General features: G+C 49.0%; 1 protein-coding gene across 4 annotated transcripts in view; it reads left to right on the top strand.

Annotated features, from left to right (window-relative positions):
• The window catches only part of RYR3 (ryanodine receptor 3), a 2047168-nt gene that overhangs the window by 1401063 nt on the left and 626341 nt on the right, over positions 1-19764 (top strand). For all 4 annotated transcript variants that reach the window (XM_085627314.1, XM_085627313.1, XM_085627312.1 and 1 more), the window contains one exon: positions 11474-11604. In XM_085627314.1, the coding sequence (XP_085483440.1) occupies positions 11474-11604 (131 nt within the window). The remainder of the gene's footprint in view (positions 1-11473; positions 11605-19764) is intronic.

Raw genomic sequence — 19764 nt, 5'->3', positions numbered from 1 at the left:
GAGGCCCTGCGGGCGGTGGCCGGGACCTGGGGCGCCTCCTCGAGCCCCTCTCGGCCCTCTGCGCAGGCGGCTGCCTCATTGGAGGTCGATCCGGTGCCTTTTCGGCACCGTTCATTGACGCTTCGACTCCGACCCCGTCCCTTTCTCCTATGAGGCACGTGGTGGTGAAGGTCAACTCAGCACCCCTGGTGGATACTTCGTCGCCGATCGAGGACACACCGGTGCCCATGGCGGACTCCCCGGCGCCGTCCCGATGTCGGATCGTCGACTCTTCTCCGGATACCCCTTTCTCTCCGAAGGATTGTCGTCTCCTTGTCTCCTCTTCACCGGAGACTGGCCGCCGCGTCGTTGCCTTTTCCCCGGCGGCTTCCAAGGCGAGTTCTACACCGTCTCAGCGTCCACAGCCCTTGCAGTTGATTGCTCCGCAGGCTTCTCCGCCTTCTCCGGTGACCCCTCAGGCCCCTCACTCATCCGTGGGTCTTCCGTCCTACCGGGGCTGGCCGTTTCTTCCTCCAGCAGGGCACGGGGACGAGCGGCTTAGTTTGCAGCCCTCGCCCACGGAAGAGTTGCTCTCTTCCCCACATCGCCCTACGGAGGCGAGTGTGGCCTTTGTCCGGGCCATCTCCACTGCCGCCGGCATTTTGCAAATGGGCAACCGGGTCGCTCCACTTCCAACGTACCACTTATTGTAGGTTCTCCAGCAGGGCTCTGGTGGAGGGGAGACGCTTCTTCCATTTGAGGCTTCGCTCCACAACTCTCTTCTGGGGGCACCCTGCTACGGGGGACCCGGTGCTGCAGCCGCTCCTCCACCGCCACCGTCCTGCCCCGCAGGATCCAGTCTGCCTTTTTTCCCACCCTTCTGCACAGGGCCCTGTCCTACAGTCTGCTTTTCCTTCCGTGCCTTCAGTGTTGCTCTCTCCATCACGGGAGGCCTGGTGGTTGGACTCCAGGGGGCGTAACATTTTCGCTTCCACTAGTGCTGCTCTGCACGCGCTCAACACGCTTTGTGTGTTGGCCAGAGCTACCTCCGACCAATGGGATTCTGCGGAGTCCCTTCTGTCTGGCACCTGCCACGAAGGTGCCTGCACTGATCTGCGGCACCATGTGCAGGATGGTCTTTAGTTAGCTGCATTTATTGTTTGTTGGCCTTGGATGTCTCTGATTCTCTCCCCTGCGTTATGGCGAGTTCAGTGGCCCTCTGCCGCCACGCTTGGTTGCGGGATAGCGCCTGTTCTAGGAATATTCGGGTGCGTCTTGTTGACCTGCCTTTTGATGGGGTTCTTTTATTTAACACCCATGCAGACTCCGCTATTCAACGACTCCTTGCGGGTCTCCGTCCTCCTCCCCCTCCATAAGCTTTGGCTTGTCGGTCCTCCGGTGTCTTTTGAGAGGCGTTTCTCCTGCCCTTCTCTTTGGGCCTAGTGTTTCGGTTGGCCCGTCTGGGTGCTGTGTGTGGCTTGGACTGGCTTCAGGGCCCTTAAGTTGGCCCCTCTGTACTTTTGGCTGCTGGTACAGCCCTTCAGTTTTTTGTGTGGTGTGTGATTTTTGGCTGTTAGTGAAGCCGTATAGGTCCTCAGGTTGGACCATCTGTGTATTTTTTGGCTGATTGGTAAGCCACCTGGGGTGATATCCACAGGTCTTTTATGTTCTTGACCTCTGCTGCGGGTTTTCCTAAGAGGTGTTCCCCTCTTGCTTTGGGGGCGTGTCATACCCTATGTGGGGTACTTGTTGGCTATTGTATAGCTTTGTCCTTTGCTGGGCGGGTGTGGATGCCTTCTCGGGTTCCTCACGTTTCCTGGTGTCCCGGTGTACCACTTAGTGCGGTCTTTTTTCTTCTACTTTGGCGCAGTTTGCGCTGCTCCAGGTTCTGTCTTGCTCAGTGTCCGCTGGTATTTCTATCCTTCCTCTACAGGGGTTGTCTGTCGTACGTTTTTGCCCTTTGTTCCTGAGGGCTATCTGCTTCTGTGCGTTTTGCCTTCCCTCTTCAGCCTCTAGATCGCCAGACCGACTTGCCATGCCGTCTACGGCATCGTGTCTTGGTGCTTCCACCTTATTTTTCGACGTTTCAGCCTGGTCCTCTGCCTTGTGTTCCAGGGGGGCTAGGATTTTCCTCGTGTTCTCCTCTGTTCTGGTTGACGGCTTTGGTCTGTACTACATATTCTCCTCTTTCTCTTCTGGCCGGTCCCACTTCTCTTCGTGGGCTGGGTGGTGCCACCGGGACGGTCCTTCTCTGGGGACTGTTCTGGGGTTCCTTTGCCTCTATCTTCGTCTTGCGCTCGGCTGTTCTGGGCACAATACTTCATAGTATTTACCAGCGGCTGCTGCGCACACCTGGTCGTTCTTGTCCACCTCCGTGGGCCTCGGCGTGTGCTCGTGTACTCCTGCCCCTTGCTTTGCTGGGGCTTTGCGCAACTGTGTTTTCCTTCTCACGTATGCGCTTTTCGGCTGTGGAGCCTTGTCCCCTGCCTCGGGCTGATGCCTGTTCGGCTGTCCCCTTCGCTGTGTGTGTGTTCTCCTGAGGCAGGTTCTGCCACCGTTCCACTTCTTCTCCTTGGATTTTTTAGGTGGTTCTTTTATGTTTATGTTTTAGCAATTTTTATAGCACGCAAATACCCAGGGGTGTCTCGGCGCTTAACTGATCAGATGATGGCTATAGCAGATCTTAATGTTGGGAAAGCCAGGTTTTTAATTTCTTCCTAAAACTAAGGAGAGTGGGGGCAGTTTTGATGGTAAAAGGGAGTGAATTCCATAGTCTATCTGTGGAAATCACAAAGCATCTGTCACCCCAGTAGGCTTTCCTTGTGCGTTGGACATTGAGCAGATGAGCTGAGGATGAGCGAAGAGTTCTGGAGTTTTCGAGAGGACGAAGGGCATCTTTAAGAAACTGCGGGCCTGAGTTGTTGATGGCTTTGTAGGCAATACACAGTGCCTTAAATTGTGTACGGCTCCTGACAGGAAGCCAATGAAGCTGTCTTATGTGAGGAGTGATGGAGGTGAACTTGGGAATGCCCAATAAGATTCTGGCTGAGGCATTCTGCACCAACTGAAGCCTATTAAGAACTTTTTCCTGTGCATTGAGAAGGAGGGCATTACAATAGTCCGTTCTGGCAAAAACGAGGGTGCTGATCAGAGTTTTACCAGCTGAAGTGGGGAGGTAGGGAAGAAGCTTCTTGATTTTCTTCAGAGTGAAGAAGGAGGTGGAGACTACCGAGTTGACGTGGTGGTGGAAGAGCAGTCTGTCATCGAATATGACTCCGAGGTTGCGGACCTTAGTGACAGATTCTGGTGGAGATCCCATCTCGTTGGACCACCATAGGGGGGACCAGTCAGGTTCCAATTGCCCGAATGTCATAACCTCTGTCTTTTCAGAGTTCAATTTTAGACAGTTTGAAGACATCCAGGAGCTGATGGCGAGCATTTCCTCTTGAAAGTTTGCTGCAACTGTAAGTCCATCATTATGTACAGATAGAACCAGCTGGGTGTCATCGGCATAGGTTGTGAGACTAATGCCGTAGGACTTAATCACCCTCGCTAAGTCCGAAACATAGATATTAAACAGGGTCGGACTTAGCGAGGAGCCCTGTGGTACACCGCATGGAAGGGAGAACGTGTGGGAGAAGAAAGGGCCCAGTTTTACAGCCTGTGAACGATTGGCCAGAAAGGAGGGGAGAAGTTCTTTGGCATTGTTCTGGATGCCGATTGCTGAGACACGGTCGATCAGAGTGGCATGATCGACCGTGTCGAAAGCTGCAGATAGATCAAGCAGTATTAATACTGCCGCGCCGCCTTTGTCTAATGTCATTCTTATTTCGTCAGCTGCTTTTATTAAGGCTGTCTCGGTTCCGTGTCCCTGCCTAAATCCAAATTGAGTGTCGTCCAGTAAGTTATTTTCATCAATGAATTTGGAAAGCTGTATATTCATTACTTATTCAAATATTTTTGCAGGGAAAGGAAGACATGCAATGGGTCTGTAGCTGGATGGGGAAGCAGGATCAAGGGTGGGTTTTTTCAAGAGAGGCTTGATGATGGCTATTTTCCAAACAGTGGGATATGAGCCCGTAGTGAACATAGTATTACAAATGTTGGTCAAGGCGGGGGAGATGGCATCAGGGATGAGGTTGAGGATGGAAGGTGGACATGGGTCTAGGGGTGATCCTGATTTGGTGTTGGAGATTAGACGAGAGACTTGTTCCTCAGAGACTGATTTGAAGTTACAGAAGGAGGGAGCGTTGATGGCTGGAGATTGTTTAACTATGCTGGTTGAAGAAGATTCGTGAAGAAAAAAGCTGAAAAGATAGAAGTGACTTTGTCCATAAAGAAATCTGCGAGGGAGTTGCAGAGGGATTGAGACGTATCAGAAGGGGGAACAGGGGGGTTTGAGAGATGATTAACCACTTGAAACAATTTTCTTGCAGAGTTTTGAGCCTGATTAATTTGGGAAGTATAGTAGATCGTTTTTTCTGAGGCGATGAGGTCTTTGTATTTGGATAGGGCGCTTTTATATGAAATTTTGTCAATAGGGTTGTAGTGCCTGTGCCAGTGTCTTTCCAAATTTCTACAATGTTGTCTTTGTAGACGTAGGGATTCAGAGAACCATGGGGCAGAAGGAGATTTTCTATTGCGATGAGAGGTTTTGGGAGGTGCCAATTTGGAGCATGCCGTGTCCAGGATGTTGAGGTAGTTACTAGAAGCTAGTGACGGATCCGGTTCCATTGTATTGATGCCATCGGTCAGTATAGAAGCAAGATGAGAGATATCGATGTTTTTCCAGTCTCGTGTTGAGATAGGGGAGGTTGGTCCGTTTTGAGATGAAGGGGACTTGGTTTTAATAGAAAAACAGACTGCTGAATGATCTGTCCAAATAAGGGGAATAGGAGGGGAAATCAGAATGTCAAGGTTATTTTCTTCCTCTGGTACTCTCTTGGTGCCGTCTGTCCCTTCGGGTTTTATAGCAGACGCCCTTTGCCCCTCGGGTAGGCTTGTGATATCCTGGCCTTCCCTTCTCATTGTTCTTGCTTGCTTCTGCTTGGTGGGGGCTGGGCCTTCCTTCCTGTCCCCATGACAGATGCCCAGTTGGGGCCCTATGTTCTTCCCAGCTGGTGAGGTTCTCTCGCAGACCCTCCTCCCCTCTGGGTATGGCTATGGTATCTATTCTATGTTAAGGAATCTGCGGCTAGTAGTCTCTATCAGATGTACAAGTTTCTTACCTTCGGTAACAATGTATCTGGTAGAGACGATTCTAGCCGCAGATTCCTTCACGGCCCGCCCTTCTTCCCCATTCTGCGAGGACCCTTCAGTTTGGTCTTCTGCACTCGACTCCCTCTGGGTGACTTTGTCTTCTGTGGGTGCCCTCTTTCACTTCTTCCCTGGCAGGATGTTTCGTTTTGTTTCTTTGTTCCACTCCTTCTTTTCTGGTAATTGGATGGTAGGTTCATGTGTACTTCTGCATCCCTACACCCTGGTTATTCCAGCATGGGGCCTACTCATAATCTTCTCTCAGCTGCTCCTCATCCCATAGCTTTTTACAGGGGATACGACACTCCTTGATGGTGTTGTCTTGGGGTGATTTGTCGTTACTCGTCTGTTCCGGACTTGTTCTCCTTCACTGTTATAGATTGTGGTTGAAGACTTTCTGTCGTCTGCCACAACATTTTTCACATGTTTTTTCTGCCTCCAGGAAGGATATCGCCTTTGCTTTGCAGGGTTGCTTCTAAGACCGGTGCTCTGCTCATTCCTTTCCATGACTTTCAGTAATGCAGTGCTTGGCACTTTCCCCAATGGTGCTGTTCCTCACCATTCGCTTCTTCCCTTTCGGTTTCACTGCTTTTTCACACACTGTTCCCATACTCTCACAGTTTTGTTTGTGATGGCTCCGCGTTGTGGCGCGGAAAATTTCTCCGCAGAAATCTAACGTCAGTGCGCCGGGGAGGGACTTATGTGACCTCACTGACGTCACATCCGCGGACGACGTTAGGGCGGGGTCGCGTGGTACCACCCCTGGCGCGCAGAGATGCTGTGGCAAAAGATTTTCCAGATCCAGTCTCACACCTGGGGATAATTCTACGTTAAGGAATCTGCGGCTAGAATCGTCTCTACCAGATACATCGTTACCGAAGGTAAGTAACTTGTACGTATATATATATATGGCGGCATTTTGCACTAAATAAACAGCAACAGCACTAATGAATGGGTGTCCGTTTCCTGCTTGAAAGCTTCATTTTACTTCGAGACTTTCACAAGTTGGAGATTGCTTTTATACATATATATATGTACGTATATATATATATATATATATATATATATATATATATACACATACATATACATGTATATATACATAGATATATATGTGTGTGTGTATATATATGTGTATATGTGTATATATATATATATATATATATATATATATATATATATATATATATATATATATATATATATCCCAGTGGGGATTGCCACTGGCTAGTTATAATGAGAATTGTGTTTCCATTTTTTTAAACTTTGGCACTGTTTGATGAACCTCCACAAACCGTTAAAAAAAAGTGCTACTGTTTGACTAGTTTGTGCATGGAATGTTTTGGGATAATCCATCAAGCAGGGGCCACGAAAAGCAGGGGGGTCCCAAAATGAATTTTTCCCATTCATTTTACCATAGGAATTTTAGACATAGCTAAAACCTAAACTGCTAAACGAATTTACACCAAATTTGGCAGAAAGCTAGATGCTGGTCCAGAAAAAGCGCTTTTTTGTGTTTTGGTGTAAATCCATTCAGTAGTTGTTGAGCAGTTAATGCTGAAAAACGTTGTATATCTAAGGACGGCGAGCCTCCGCGGATCCCATCAGATCTCAAGCTTCGATACATGATACCATATCATATGATAGGATAGAAGGTATTTATAAGGTGCACTGTCACTCATAACTGAGCATCTTTCGGCTAGCTACGCAGCAATCATAGTAATCCATCACCTAACACATAATACTGTAGTATGAAGAACCGATAAATCAGTAGGTCAAACACCTATAGGAATCATCAGATAGTGAAAAAAGCCACGTTTTGAGAAGTTTCCTGAATCCGTTTCACTCTTGGTAAATCTGAGTGGGAGAGAGAGCTGATTCCAGATTAGAAACAGAAATGGCTAGCAAATTAAGGTGGGATGATCTTGAGGTTCTTGAAGGCTTGTAATGTTTAAAACTTTCACAGAGATATAAACGGCCTGATGGGTGGAATGCTCTTAAGACCAAAGTCAGAGTCTTAAAAAGAATCTGCTTATAGACCGAGAGCCAATGCAGTTTCCTCAGTTCCTGAGAAACTGAACTTTTTGTTGGGGAGTTTCAGAACTAGTCTGACTGCAACATTTTGGACCACTTGAAGTTTATGTAATAGATCTTTTGTAATTCGAAGATATAAATTGCTGCAATAGTCAAATTATGAAGTGATTAGTGCTAGTACTACAGTTTTTCTTCCTGTCAAAGGAAGGTATTCAAAGAATTTCTTTAATGATTTGATCAGGGAAAAACAAGTACCAGAAACAGATACGACTTGGGAGTGAAAAGAGAGTGAGCAGTCAAATGTGATGCTTAGATTGCTAGCCACTTTAACTGAAAAGGGAGGAAACAGGAGATTGTCGGGTCACTTCAACTGAGGAGAAAATAAATTATCCTGACCAGATAAAAGAATCTCCTTCCTGTCAGTATTACATTTCAAGGAATTAAGTTTCATCCAGTGGATGATATTTAAAAAATTGTTTTTAAAATTGGGCTGGGAGGCATAGGAATTTTTGTCTAAAGACAAGACCAATTGGGTATCGTCAGCATATGATGTGGACGTGGTACCAAAATAATCAATACGAGACATATGAGGAGATAAGTAAACATTGAAAAGGGTCGGACTCAATGCTGAGCCCTGAAGGACTCAAAAATATTAGAGTTTTTGTTTGAGAAGAACTGACCAATAGATATAACCTGCTTCCTGTTGTGAAGAAACAACTGTAACCAGGCCATGTCCTGCCAGCAGATACCAGCCTGTCTGAGCCGTTGGAGAAGAAGTGAGTGAGATATAGTGTCAGACACTGCAGACAGATCTAAAGGCATCAAAACTTCTTTGTGACCTTTTTCCAGCATACATTTGATTGTTTTAGAGACTTCCAGCAGTGCTGTCCCGATGGAGTGCCGATGCCTAAACCCTGCTTGAAAAGGGTAAAAACTGCTTGAATTTTCAAGGAAATCAATTAACTGGACATACACCAAATTTTCGAGCATCTTAGCTGGGGCAAGAAGAAGAGAGATGAGTCTAAAATTGGCTAGCAATTTTCGGCCGGCATGTTTATTTTTTTTAACATTGGTTTAACCACCGCCAGTTTCCATGACTTTGGAAACAGAGCAGAAGAGAGGGGGACATTCAGAATGTTATTAATAACAGGATTAATAATTACAGCATCTTTATGAAAGACAATGTGAGGACAGGGGGTCCAAACGGGAGCCTGATTTGCTACGTAGAGGAGATTGCTCAGACTGCTGGAGGGAAATGTGCTTAAAGACAACCATAACAGACTTAGATGGAAAAGAATCCTGACCTGGGCTTGGAGGGGTAGGTACCCTATTGGGAATGTGATTAAAACTCACTTCTATGTTGAGGATTTGTTCTTTGAAGGAATTTGACAGATTATCATATAGAGTTTGAGTGGGAAGGATATCTCTTTCAGAGGTTTTGGGAGAAAGGAATGTTTAAAAAAATTCTTAGGGTCATTGTTCGTAGATTCAGTCAGAGAGGTGGAAAACAGTTTCTGGGCCTCTTTAAAAAGAGTATGATAGGTTTTCTAAGCAGCTCTGTAAATGAGTTCATTGCCAAGGCTGTATTTAGTTTTTCTTTTTCTTTCAAACTGTCTACAGACCAGCTTCCCTTTCCCAGGGATGCTGTAAACCAACGCAGAGAATTGCCTAAGTGGTTCTGGCCATGCTTGGTTAGGGGGCCAGGCTTATCTACGGCATCCTGGATCCACAAATTATATAGTGCAGGACAACTCTCCTGTAGGACAAGGAGGGGAAAGCGGCAGGTGATTGTTCAGACTTTCACCTAAAATGTTGCCCCATTTTCGAGCGCGTAGATTACTAGAGTCTATGGGCCTATTGTCAGAAAGGCAGTGACTAACTCCTATGTGAAAGGGAATGGGAGAGTGGTCTAACCATACTTGAGCCTCAGGGGCATCAGGGGAAAGCGTGGGATGATTAGTAGAAATTAAATCAAGTGAGTGGCCAGCTAATATGAGTTGGGCCAGTCACACATTGAGAAAGCTTTAGTACAGCCAAATTATCCATAATGCTCCTTCCGTCATGATTAAGGGGATAATCTAAAAGACAGCTGAAGTCGCCTAACAATGTGAAGCTGGCAAAGTGAAGTGCATGAGGAGTCAGCTCATCTCCTAAAGAGTTCAGGGAACTGAAGCAGGGGCAAGGTGGACGGTAAATTAGGACTCTTGCCAGAGAGTTAGATTGGTTAAGTTGGAAGCAGAAACCAAGGCTCTCAGCATCTTTTAAATTGGGCCCCCAGTGCCTAACAAGGCTCAGGGAGTGGGGGCCCTGGCCCGCCTTCCTCTTTATTTGACATAGTGGCCCTGGGGGATGAGAATCCCAGCGATTAATAAAGCTCGGGGAGGGGGACCACGCGGATACCCTCCCCCTTAATTAAAAAAAAATAGCTCGGGGATCGGGTCATCAGGGACTAATAATTCTCAGGGAGGGGGGGTGTGCAGCCCCTCTCCCCTATATTTTAATTAGTGGCTCTTGGAGAAGGGGTCCCCAGAACCTAATAAGGCTCTGTGAGGGGGCCATGCAGCCCCCCTTCCCTTTAATTAAAAAATAAACAGCCCTTGGGGTCCCCAGGGCCTAATATGGTTTGGAGAGGGGGTCCACTCGCCCCCCCTTTAAAAAAGAAAAGGCCCTGTGGTCCCAACGGCCTATTATGGTTACGAAAGGGGCCATGGGGTCCCCATCTCATATAAAATATATATATGGCTTTGTGGGATGTAGTCCCCAGGGCCGTAATAGGTTCGGGGAGGGGAGCCACGCACCTCCCCTCCTCTTTAAAAATAAAAAGGCCTTAGGGGATGGGGTCAAGCCCACCACCGTCCATGACCAAAGGCCCTTCACAGTGTGAGGCTGGCTACCTTTATGGGGATTAACCCCAGGGCCTGGTTGCAGGCCAGACCTTGTGGCGAAACCCCCACTGCGAAACACTGAAAGTTGTGTGCAGCGTGGGGTTGGCTGCATGAAGGGGGCTAACCACAGGCCTGGGTGGCTGGTAGTTGGTTTAAGTATGGCAATTAAATATTACTTAAAGTTAAAAAAAAGCTAGAAATTTACTGAAAAAACGAACAATATAGTGAGGTGAAATGTTTAGTGACAACGTAACATTTTAAACTCTAAAAGCACTGAAATTCAACAGTTATAGTTATCTCCAGTGACTATAACTTGTGCCCTAAAGTAACTATTTCTCGTGCAATCGCCATGCACTGCTAATTACACCACATATTACATCACTCATGACATCTTCTATTAAATCACTGATAATATCACTGCAACATTTGCAGGGAAATTATTGATGAGAAAACTGTGCATGGTGGGAGTGCGTGTTATAGTTAACTTAAGACACGAGTCATAGTTACTTGAGATAACTATAATAATAACTGGTGAATTTCAGTCATTTTTAGAGTTTAAAACATTACGTTGTTACTGACCATTTCACCTAACTAGAACGTTACTTTAACTTTAGGTATTTTTCGGATATATATATATATATATATATATATATATATATATATATATATATATATATACGTGTGTGTGTGTGTGTTTATATATGTATGTATGTATATATACATACATACACACATATATAGATGTATGTTTATATTTTATTTTTTACAAAAAAAGGTTCACCCACCTCAGCTTCTTTATGGAGAGAATCGCAGTGACCCGTCAAGGGGCGGGGACAGTGGGGGGGGGGGGGGGGGGGGATAAAAAAAATGGAGAAGGGGGTACCAAAATGTTGATTACCCATGTTAATTACCACACTTAAGTTTGCTCTCCAATATAGAAGAACGACTGAATGGAATTATGCCAAATTTGCCAGAAAGTTCGAACTTTACTGCGAAAGTGTGCTTTTTTTGATTTGATGTATAGAGTTCAGCCGTTTTCTTCCTATTAGCATTTAAAGAGGGGCTCGGTTAAACGCAAAGGGGGTAACAGCCAGAAAATGTATGAATTGATTTTCTGGACTGTAATCCGTAATACATTTATGATGAAAGTAAAGAATAATGCATTGTTGTGCATCTGCTGCTCGCATACCTCCAGAAGTAACAGAAAGATTACCTTCAGATAGTCTGCCCTGCAACTGTTATTGAGTAGCGTGAAGGTCTGTGGAGTAGTTCAATGTATAGAAGATGTGCATGTCAATACCTTTTCTCTTTTGTGATAGGCAACGTCCTTCGCTTGGAGAGTGCTTAGCAGCTCTAGCTGGGGCCATTCCTGTTGCTTTCCTTGAACCATCTCTGAATCACAACAACCCCCTGTCTGTGTTCAACACAAAGACTGCCAGGGAAAGAGCCAGTAAGTAACTCTTGGACATGGGAGAATCCTCTTGAGTAACTAGTTGTTGATAATAGCCAGGTAAACTGTTAGCTTGAGACTTAGAATGGCTGTTTTTTCCTTGTTTTTAGTTTGAACCACACACTGCCTAGTGTATTGCCTCCCTCACTTTTTGAAAATGTTTTCACATACATTTCTTATTGAGCATTAATATTGTACTGAACGGGGATGAGATTCTTAGGTTTTTGCAGATGTTTCCATTTTTTCCTTTCTTTTATGGAGAGTTAATGACTGCCAGTCCCCAGAACCATGACCTATTCTCTTCATTTACAATAACATATACTCTGCTTATTGGTCATTTGCACCTAAAGAACAAAGCTAAAATTGACTGAATTGGGTCCACACACGAAAGTCTCTTGAGACAGCAGAGCAAATTGTCCTCATTTGTGGTTTGCAGTCAGACTTGACGCCCGTTCAAGCTGATGGTTAGTGCACTTGAAACATAGGAACATTAGAGCATAATAAACACTAAGAGAGTGCAAACATGCATGATACCATATTATTTACCTTCAGCTGTAAAACCGAGCAAATGTAAAATGCTCCTGGGTAGTTTTGCTCTAATCTTATCAATCAATTCTAAACGACCCTCTTAGTGTCCAGCCCTAACTTTGCTTTCTTGCATTTGCTCCGTCCTTGTGTCTGCTGATTTTTTTTATTTATTCTGATGTGGATTTTTCTCTCATGGCTTTGGTGATCTTGGTGCACTAGAGCAATATGCCTATGCCAGCCTGTCTGTGAAGAACAACTTGTTTAGGTTAGCCTTTCTGGACAAGGTATTTCTCATTGCCTCTTGTTCTAAAACCATAAATCTAATCTACTGGAATATTCTCACCTACTACAAGCAAGCCAGTTTAAATATTAAATACACAAAAGAGAGTTGTCTCTTGGAGACTGTGTGAATATTAGTGAGCATCAAAACACATAAACCCTAGAGACTATCCATGATAGGGAACCAGAGGCTATGGGCCTCAAGAGTGAGCAGCCGCAAACTTTTACACACAAAATGCCACCCCAGTGAACACTTTTGAGATTTTAATCTAGCACATTATGCACTATGCTCATGTTACGTCAGCCTGGTCCTTGACATACACAAAAATGTGACGGGATGTCCTCACACACCATCAGGTGTCATGATTCATCATAGGACTCCCCTCACTCTCCAAAAACCCGGTTTGATGAAGAGCGGGCCTGCACCCTGAAGTCAGGGAGGAACTTCTAAGTATTGACCTGAGAGATAGAAATAAATTAAAAACCAATATGGCACACCACTATGCCCATGTGCCCTTCTCTTTCAGCATGACAACCAGAAAAATTAGAGTGAGGATAAATGAACACTGTAATACCATTTAATTCGAAAAGAACAACATCAAACTGACACGCCATTGCCTGGAGGCTGATCACAATGATAGCGATCTTTCTCGGGTGGTACTTGAAACAGTGGCAACAAATGTCCCAGACATAGCTACAATTTCTTTCAGACATGGACAGAGATGGGTGTACCATTTGAAAACATGGGAAGTGGGCCTCAACGACGAGATATAGCATATAGAAACCGTATAAACCATAGAGTTGACATGCAATACTACCATGAGTATAATACCACACAAACAAGGTTTGAGTGAATAGCCTGAGCATGATTCATAATACTGTAAAATCCTCCGTCGACCGTAATGGATGTAGATTCAGGGACTGCACCTCCCAGAATCCTTTTAAGTAGTTGTTCACCATTACATGGAAGATTGTGAAAGGCATGGGCCCTTTAAATCAACTGCAACTTTAGAAAAACAGCACGCACCAATTACGGGAAGCGTCTGTTCTCTTCCACGCTTTGGCATAGACAGGCAGACGTCTTCCCTGTAAGCAGCACTGACCCCGAACGGAGGCAGCTGATGGCGAGTCAAGTGCCGTGCATGACGCGTGGCGTAATAGATGCCTCACGTACGTTCTGATTGGGTTCACATGAATAGAATCAAGCGAGGGTACCACTGGTAATGTCGAAAGCAGCTATGTACTAGACATAATTGGGCACACATGGAGGTTTATTTTTGTACCACTCGATACAGCTGAATATGATTTGGGGCTAATCAGCCAACCAATCAGATAGAGGGTCACATGCACATTTAAACCGGCTTCACAATGACTCCCACCACGATCATCTGGAGGAAGGAGCCAACAGCAGTAGGTGACCAACTGAGGAACGCAGTTGTATGCAGTAAGTGGGTAGGGGGCAAAACCTGAACCATTAGTCCCTTCTTATTTCTTAACTTATCACTCTTAACATTTCTAATGGGTAAGTTTGACAACCACCTCTGCTTTATGATTGCTAATAGTGTCTCTGATTTGCATAATTTGTGATGGTGTTCATACTGAAAAAATACACCTGATGAGAGCGCAAGGCTGAGACCTCCATTTTGTGACACTGAACAGCAGCTACGTTGGTTTTAACTTCCTACATGCTCTATGCCCACCTGTTTGAAACTCGTGGGAAGTAACCATTCTTCAGAAGTGATGCCTAAGAAGCAGAATCTTCTCTACACCTTTTTTCAAACCTTTGAGATGTTGGACACCCAGAGTTGCTGCAAATGCTACAATAAAATCATGTGTTCTGGAGTTAGAAAGAAACTCAGATGTAATCGAACTGAATTTTGGCAGCACCCGGTTAGTATAACTTCCCTTTCCTAGTGCAAGGTTTTGGGAAGACGGATATGCGCTAGTTTAAGAAGGTTTTCTGGTTTTACTTTATCACTTCCACATTCAAGATGATTCTCTTGCTTGTGCTTGGATTCATCATTCATGAACCATGATTAAATAAAGATGTGCATTAGTATTTTGGTAAATTAGGAGATTTGCTCAAAGGCCCTTGCCTTTGGAAGGCCTAAGCAACAATATCGCTCATGCCACAACAAGGCCAGGGCCTGAGGAAAGCCTGAGCTTCTACATGGCCCATGCCTTTGGAAGGGTTGTGTTTCATGGCAGCTGGTACGTCTATAGTAAAGTCAGTCAAATATCTAGAAAGAGCTTATTACTGATAATATATATTGTTTATTAGTCAATTAAAACCATAAACACAGCACAGTACATAATACAAAACAATACTGTCCAGACAACACACTTCTTTGCTAAATATTCATCTATCTGACTCCACTAGTAAGCCTTTCCATTGTGCAACATCTTAGAAGTCACATTTCACTGTACCGCAATCATTGCGACTATTCTAAATCTCTCAATGACTAGACAACATCCCTATTACACTCCAACATCTCGTCAGGCCACACCTACTCTCATTGGGACTTGTATTCTCCTGAATACAGAAGATAACATCTGGCTTTCCCACATATTTTCACTTGACAACACCTCTTGACCTGAACATATTATCTGAAAGAAACACGTTAGTTAGATTCCTCACCTTAGAATATCCCCAGGCGTCAGACTGGATCCGGAAGATTTTTCGTCAGCAATACCCCTTGCGCGTCGCTAGGCGTCGTCTGCGGCTCCGCGTCCGTCGTCGGCGTCGTGCGCCGGGATGACGTCGTCGGAGTACTTAGACGCCGCCCTCGCGCGCTGACGTCAGTTCTTCTTTTTTCCGCGCCAGTAAGCGCAGATCCGGGAGAGCTACCCCTTTTAGTCTTTTTTGACTAAATCTTTTTGATCATTTTTGATCCTTGTCTGTCGACATCTGGTGCCGGTAGGATGCCTGGGTTCAAGGCTTGTGAGGATTGTCATCGACTGATGTCGGTGACCGATCACCACCGCCGGTGCCTCTACTGCTTAGGCCTCGACCACGACGCGGAGTCGTGCAACGACTGTCAGGCCTTGACTTCGAAGGCTAGGCGGGAGCGGTCCCGCAAGCTTCTCGAGCTTCGCCACTCGGCTCCGCGTCGTGCGCGATCCCGGTCCAGGAGGAGGTCCAAGGATCGCTCGCGGAGCCCTAGCCGACGCCACCATCGATCGTCGGGCTCCAAGTCGTCGGGTAAGTCCAAACACTCAAAGAAGTCCAAGAGGCGACATCGCTCTTCGGACTCCCCTCGCCGGTCGCGCGACTCGGCCGAGGGTCCAAGTGGTTCCACCCCCGCGGCTCCGGCGGAGCCGCAGGTGCCGCGTCCGCCCCCATACCTTCCGGTCCCTGGGGCTGACGCGGCGCCGGCGGAGATCAGTGCCTTCCTCTCGGCCATGAGGAGCCTGGCCCCGCCGTCGACGCCCGCTGGCGCGCCTTCGGGCCCCGCGGGCTCGACTGGGCGACCTCGCGTGCCGGCGGCTCCGGCCCCGGCGCCGTCGACGACTCCGGTCTCGACGCCGCAGGTCCCCGCGGGGCCCATGCCTGGGCCCCAGTCGACGCCGGTTGACCTTGTCACTCCTCCACCGGCGCCGACGCCTGAACCACCGACGCCGTCACCGGCGCCGCCGACGCCGACGCCTGTGACGCCGACGCCCCAGTTTAGCCCTCATCCGGACCCGACGCCGGCACGGCGTCCGCCGACGCCGCATCCGACGCCGCTAGAGACCTACCATCTCTACAGTCCGGTTCCGATCATTCCTCCTGTTTATCAGGAATCGGAAGAAGGGGGCGACTGGGAGGGGTTCGAGGACCCTCTGGCTGTTCAGTCACAGCTTTCTCAGGACTGGGCAGATGAACTGGGGGAGGCCAGCGGGCTGGACACCTCGCCAGACGCTGGATTCACTTCTCCTCCGACCGTGGCTTCGGAGGAGGGTGCAGCATTTTCTGTGGTGCTGCGCAAGGCGGCTGAGGCCCTTGGGCTCGAGTTGCCTGCCGTGGCTGTGAGGACCAACATCCTCACTGAGGTGCTTCAAACCTCAGCAAGCTCCACTGAGCCTCTGCTGCCGTTTAACGAGGCCCTCACTGACGTTCTGCAGGGCACCTGGTCCAAGCCCTCCACAGTTCCTCCTGTGGATAGGAACGTTGCCAGGCGCCACCGCCCTGCTCCGGGCGACCCCAGCTTCCTGTCCCAACACCCCACCCCCGAGAGTCTGGTTATCCAGGCCTCTACTTCCCAATCCTCCTTCCCGACCGCTCCGCCGGACCGGGATTCCAAGAGACTCGAGCAGTTTGGCAAGAAACTGTTCTCGTCCCTTAGTTTGGGCCTGCGGTCTTTAAATACCGCCTGTCTCTTGGACCGTTATTCCCATTCCCTGTGGGATACGGTGGAGGACGTGCTGCCCCAGTGTCCGGAGGAGGTCCGGACGCGTCTTACCCAGGCTCTGGCCGATGGGAGGGATGCAGCACGGCACGCCATAAGATGTGGGCTTGACACCACGGACTCGCTAGGTCGGGCGATTTCCACCACGGTGGCGCTCCGCCGCCATGCCTGGATGCGGTCCACGTCATTTTCCGGGGATGTCCAGAACACCCTCATGGACATGCCCTTTGATGGCACTCGCCTGTTTGGTGAGAAGGCGGACAGTGCGCTGAACCGCTTTAAGGACTCCCGGGCTACGGCCAAGTCCTTGGGCCTCTCGGCTCCGCGGGCGCACACCTCCGCTTTTCGCCCCTTTCGTGGCCAAGGAAGGGGCGCCTCCTCACGTTCGCAAAGCCACCAGCCGCAGAACCAACCTGCGCGCGGTCGTGGACGTGGCTTCCGCCGTGGCGGAAATGGAGGCCGACGTGGTCAGCCCACATCCACCCCGGCAGCATCCGCCTCAAAGCCTTCCTAGTCCGAGCTTTCAGGCCCATACCACGCCAGTGGGCGGCAGAGTTCGCCATCACCTGCTCCACTGGCGGTCCATAACATCGGACAGGTGGGTGCTGCAAATCGTCCGAAGGGGCTACTCCCTCCCCTTCGAGACGACCCCTCCAGCCATGCCACCGCAGCACCACCGTATCTCGGGGGATCATTTGGATCTTCTCCGCGAGGAAGTTTCGGCTCTCTTGGCCAAGGGGGCCGTCGAGCGCGTTCCGAGTCCAGAAGTAGGTCGTGGTTGTTATTCCCACTACTTTCTGGTTCCCAAGAAGGGCAAGGGGGGCCTGCGCCCTATCTTGGACCTCCGGAACGTCAATGCCTTCCTCCGAAAGGAAAGGTTCAAGATGCTAACGTTGGCTCAGGTTTTAGCTGCCCTAGACCCTGGAGACTGGATGGTAGCGTTGGACTTGCAGGACGCATATTTCCATATCCCCGTCCTGCCGGCCCACCGGCGTTACCTGCGGTTCACGGTGGGCCAAGAGCACTTTCAGTTTACCGTGCTCCCCTTCGGCCTCACCAGTGCCCCTCGGGTGTTCACGAAAGTGATGGCGGTGGTCGCAGCTCATCTGCGCTGATCAGGGGTCCCAGTCTTCCCCTATCTCGACGACTGGTTGTTGAAGGCGGGCTCGCCCCAGGCAGTCGTCTCCCACCTCCAGACTACGGCGGATCTCCTGCATTTGCTGGGGTTTTCCATCAACGTGCCGAAGTCGCACTTGAGTCCCTCTCAGAAGCTCCTCTTCATCGGAGCGGTTCTCGATTCGGCGCAGTTCCGGGTCCATCCACCGGAACAGCGGGTCCGGGATATACAGGCCCTGATTCCCATCTTTCGGCCTCTATCCCGGGTTTCGGTCAGGTTAGTGTTGCGGCTTCTGGGGCTGATGGCCTCCTGCATCCTACTAGTGCATCACGCCAGGCGGCGCATGCGGGCTCTGCAGTGGGACCTGAAGTTTCAGTGGGCCCAGCATCACGGCAACCTGTCCGACCATGTCTTGATCTCGGAGGGTACTGCACAGCAGTTGCAGTGGTGGCTCACGGACTGCGAGTGGGTCAAGGGCAAGAGCCTCTCCCTTCCCCAACCGGAGCATGTCGTAGTGACGGATGCGTCCCTCTTGGGATGGGGTGGCCATATGGGAGAGGCGGAGATCAGAGGCCTCTGGTCTCCGGCGGAGTCTCGCCTCCACATCAACCTGTTGGAGTTGAGAGCGATCCGGCTTGCACTGAAAGCCTTCCTTCCCTCTGTCAGGGGAAGTGTCGTGCAGGTGTTCACGGACAACACCACCGCCATGTGGTACTGCAACAAACAGGGCGGGGTGGGGTCGTGGACCCTTTGTCAGGAGGCTCTGCGCCTCTGGACATGGCTGGAACACCAGGGCGTCACCCTGGTGGTTCAACATCTGGCGGGCTCTCTGAACGCCAGAGCAGACGAACTCAGCCGCCGGTGCATGATGGATCACGAATGGCGTCTGAACTCCGAAGTGGTGCAAGGCCTTTTTCAGCAGTGGGGAGAGCCTTGGTTAGATCTATTCGCCACCGAAGAGAACGCGCAATGTCAGCAGTTCTGCGCGTTGGAATTTCCAAGGCGGCACTCGCTCGGCGACGCTTTTCGTCACGAGTGGAGTTGCGGTCTGTTGTACGCCTTTCCGCCTATACCACTTCTGCCCAGAGTGCTGAAGAAGATCAGGCACGACCGGGCCCAAGTCATCTTGGTGGCTCCGGATTGGGCACGAAGATACTGGTATCCCGAGCTACTCAGTCTGTTGACCGATCCCCCGATACGTCTGCCCCTTCGGGAGGATCTTCTGTCGCAGCAGCAGGGGACGGTCCTCCACCCGAACCTGTCCAGCCTCCACCTCCATGCGTGGAGATTGAGCGGCGGCAGTTGATGCCATTTGACTTGCCTCCTGAAGTCTGTGATATCATTCTGGCAGCCAGGCGTCCCTCCACAAAGTCGGTATACGCCTGCCGGTGGAACAAATTTGTGGCATGGTGCACAGCAAAGGCTGTGGATCCCCTTTCCGCCCCTCTTTCTGAGGTTCTCCTCTTCCTTCTTTCTCTGGCCCGGCAGGGCTCTGCCCTGGGCACCCTGAAAGGTTATCTTGCTGCCATCTCCGCCTTCTTGCGGCTTCCTGATCAGCCTTCTCTTTTCAAGTCCCCTGTGGTTACACGCTTTCTCAAAGGCATTACGCACACGTTCCCTCCTGTCCCTTTTGTAATGCCTCAGTGGGACTTGAATCTGGTTTTGACATTCCTGATGTGCACTCCCTTTGAGCCTCTTCACAATTGCCCTCTTCGTCTTCTCACTCTAAAGACTGCTTTTCTGGTAGCCATCACCTCGGCTAGACGGGTGAGTGAGCTCCAGGCTTTATCTTCAAAGCCTCCTTTTCTATCTGTTCATCCGGACAAGGTTGTCCTTCGGCCTCGTCCC

Source organism: Triturus cristatus, chromosome 9, assembly GCF_964204655.1.
Source record: "Triturus cristatus chromosome 9, aTriCri1.1, whole genome shotgun sequence".
NCBI classification, from domain to species: Eukaryota; Metazoa; Chordata; class Amphibia; order Caudata; family Salamandridae; genus Triturus; species Triturus cristatus.
Note: the sequence above shows the minus strand (reverse complement) of the source record. Positions and strands in the feature narration are given on the sequence as shown.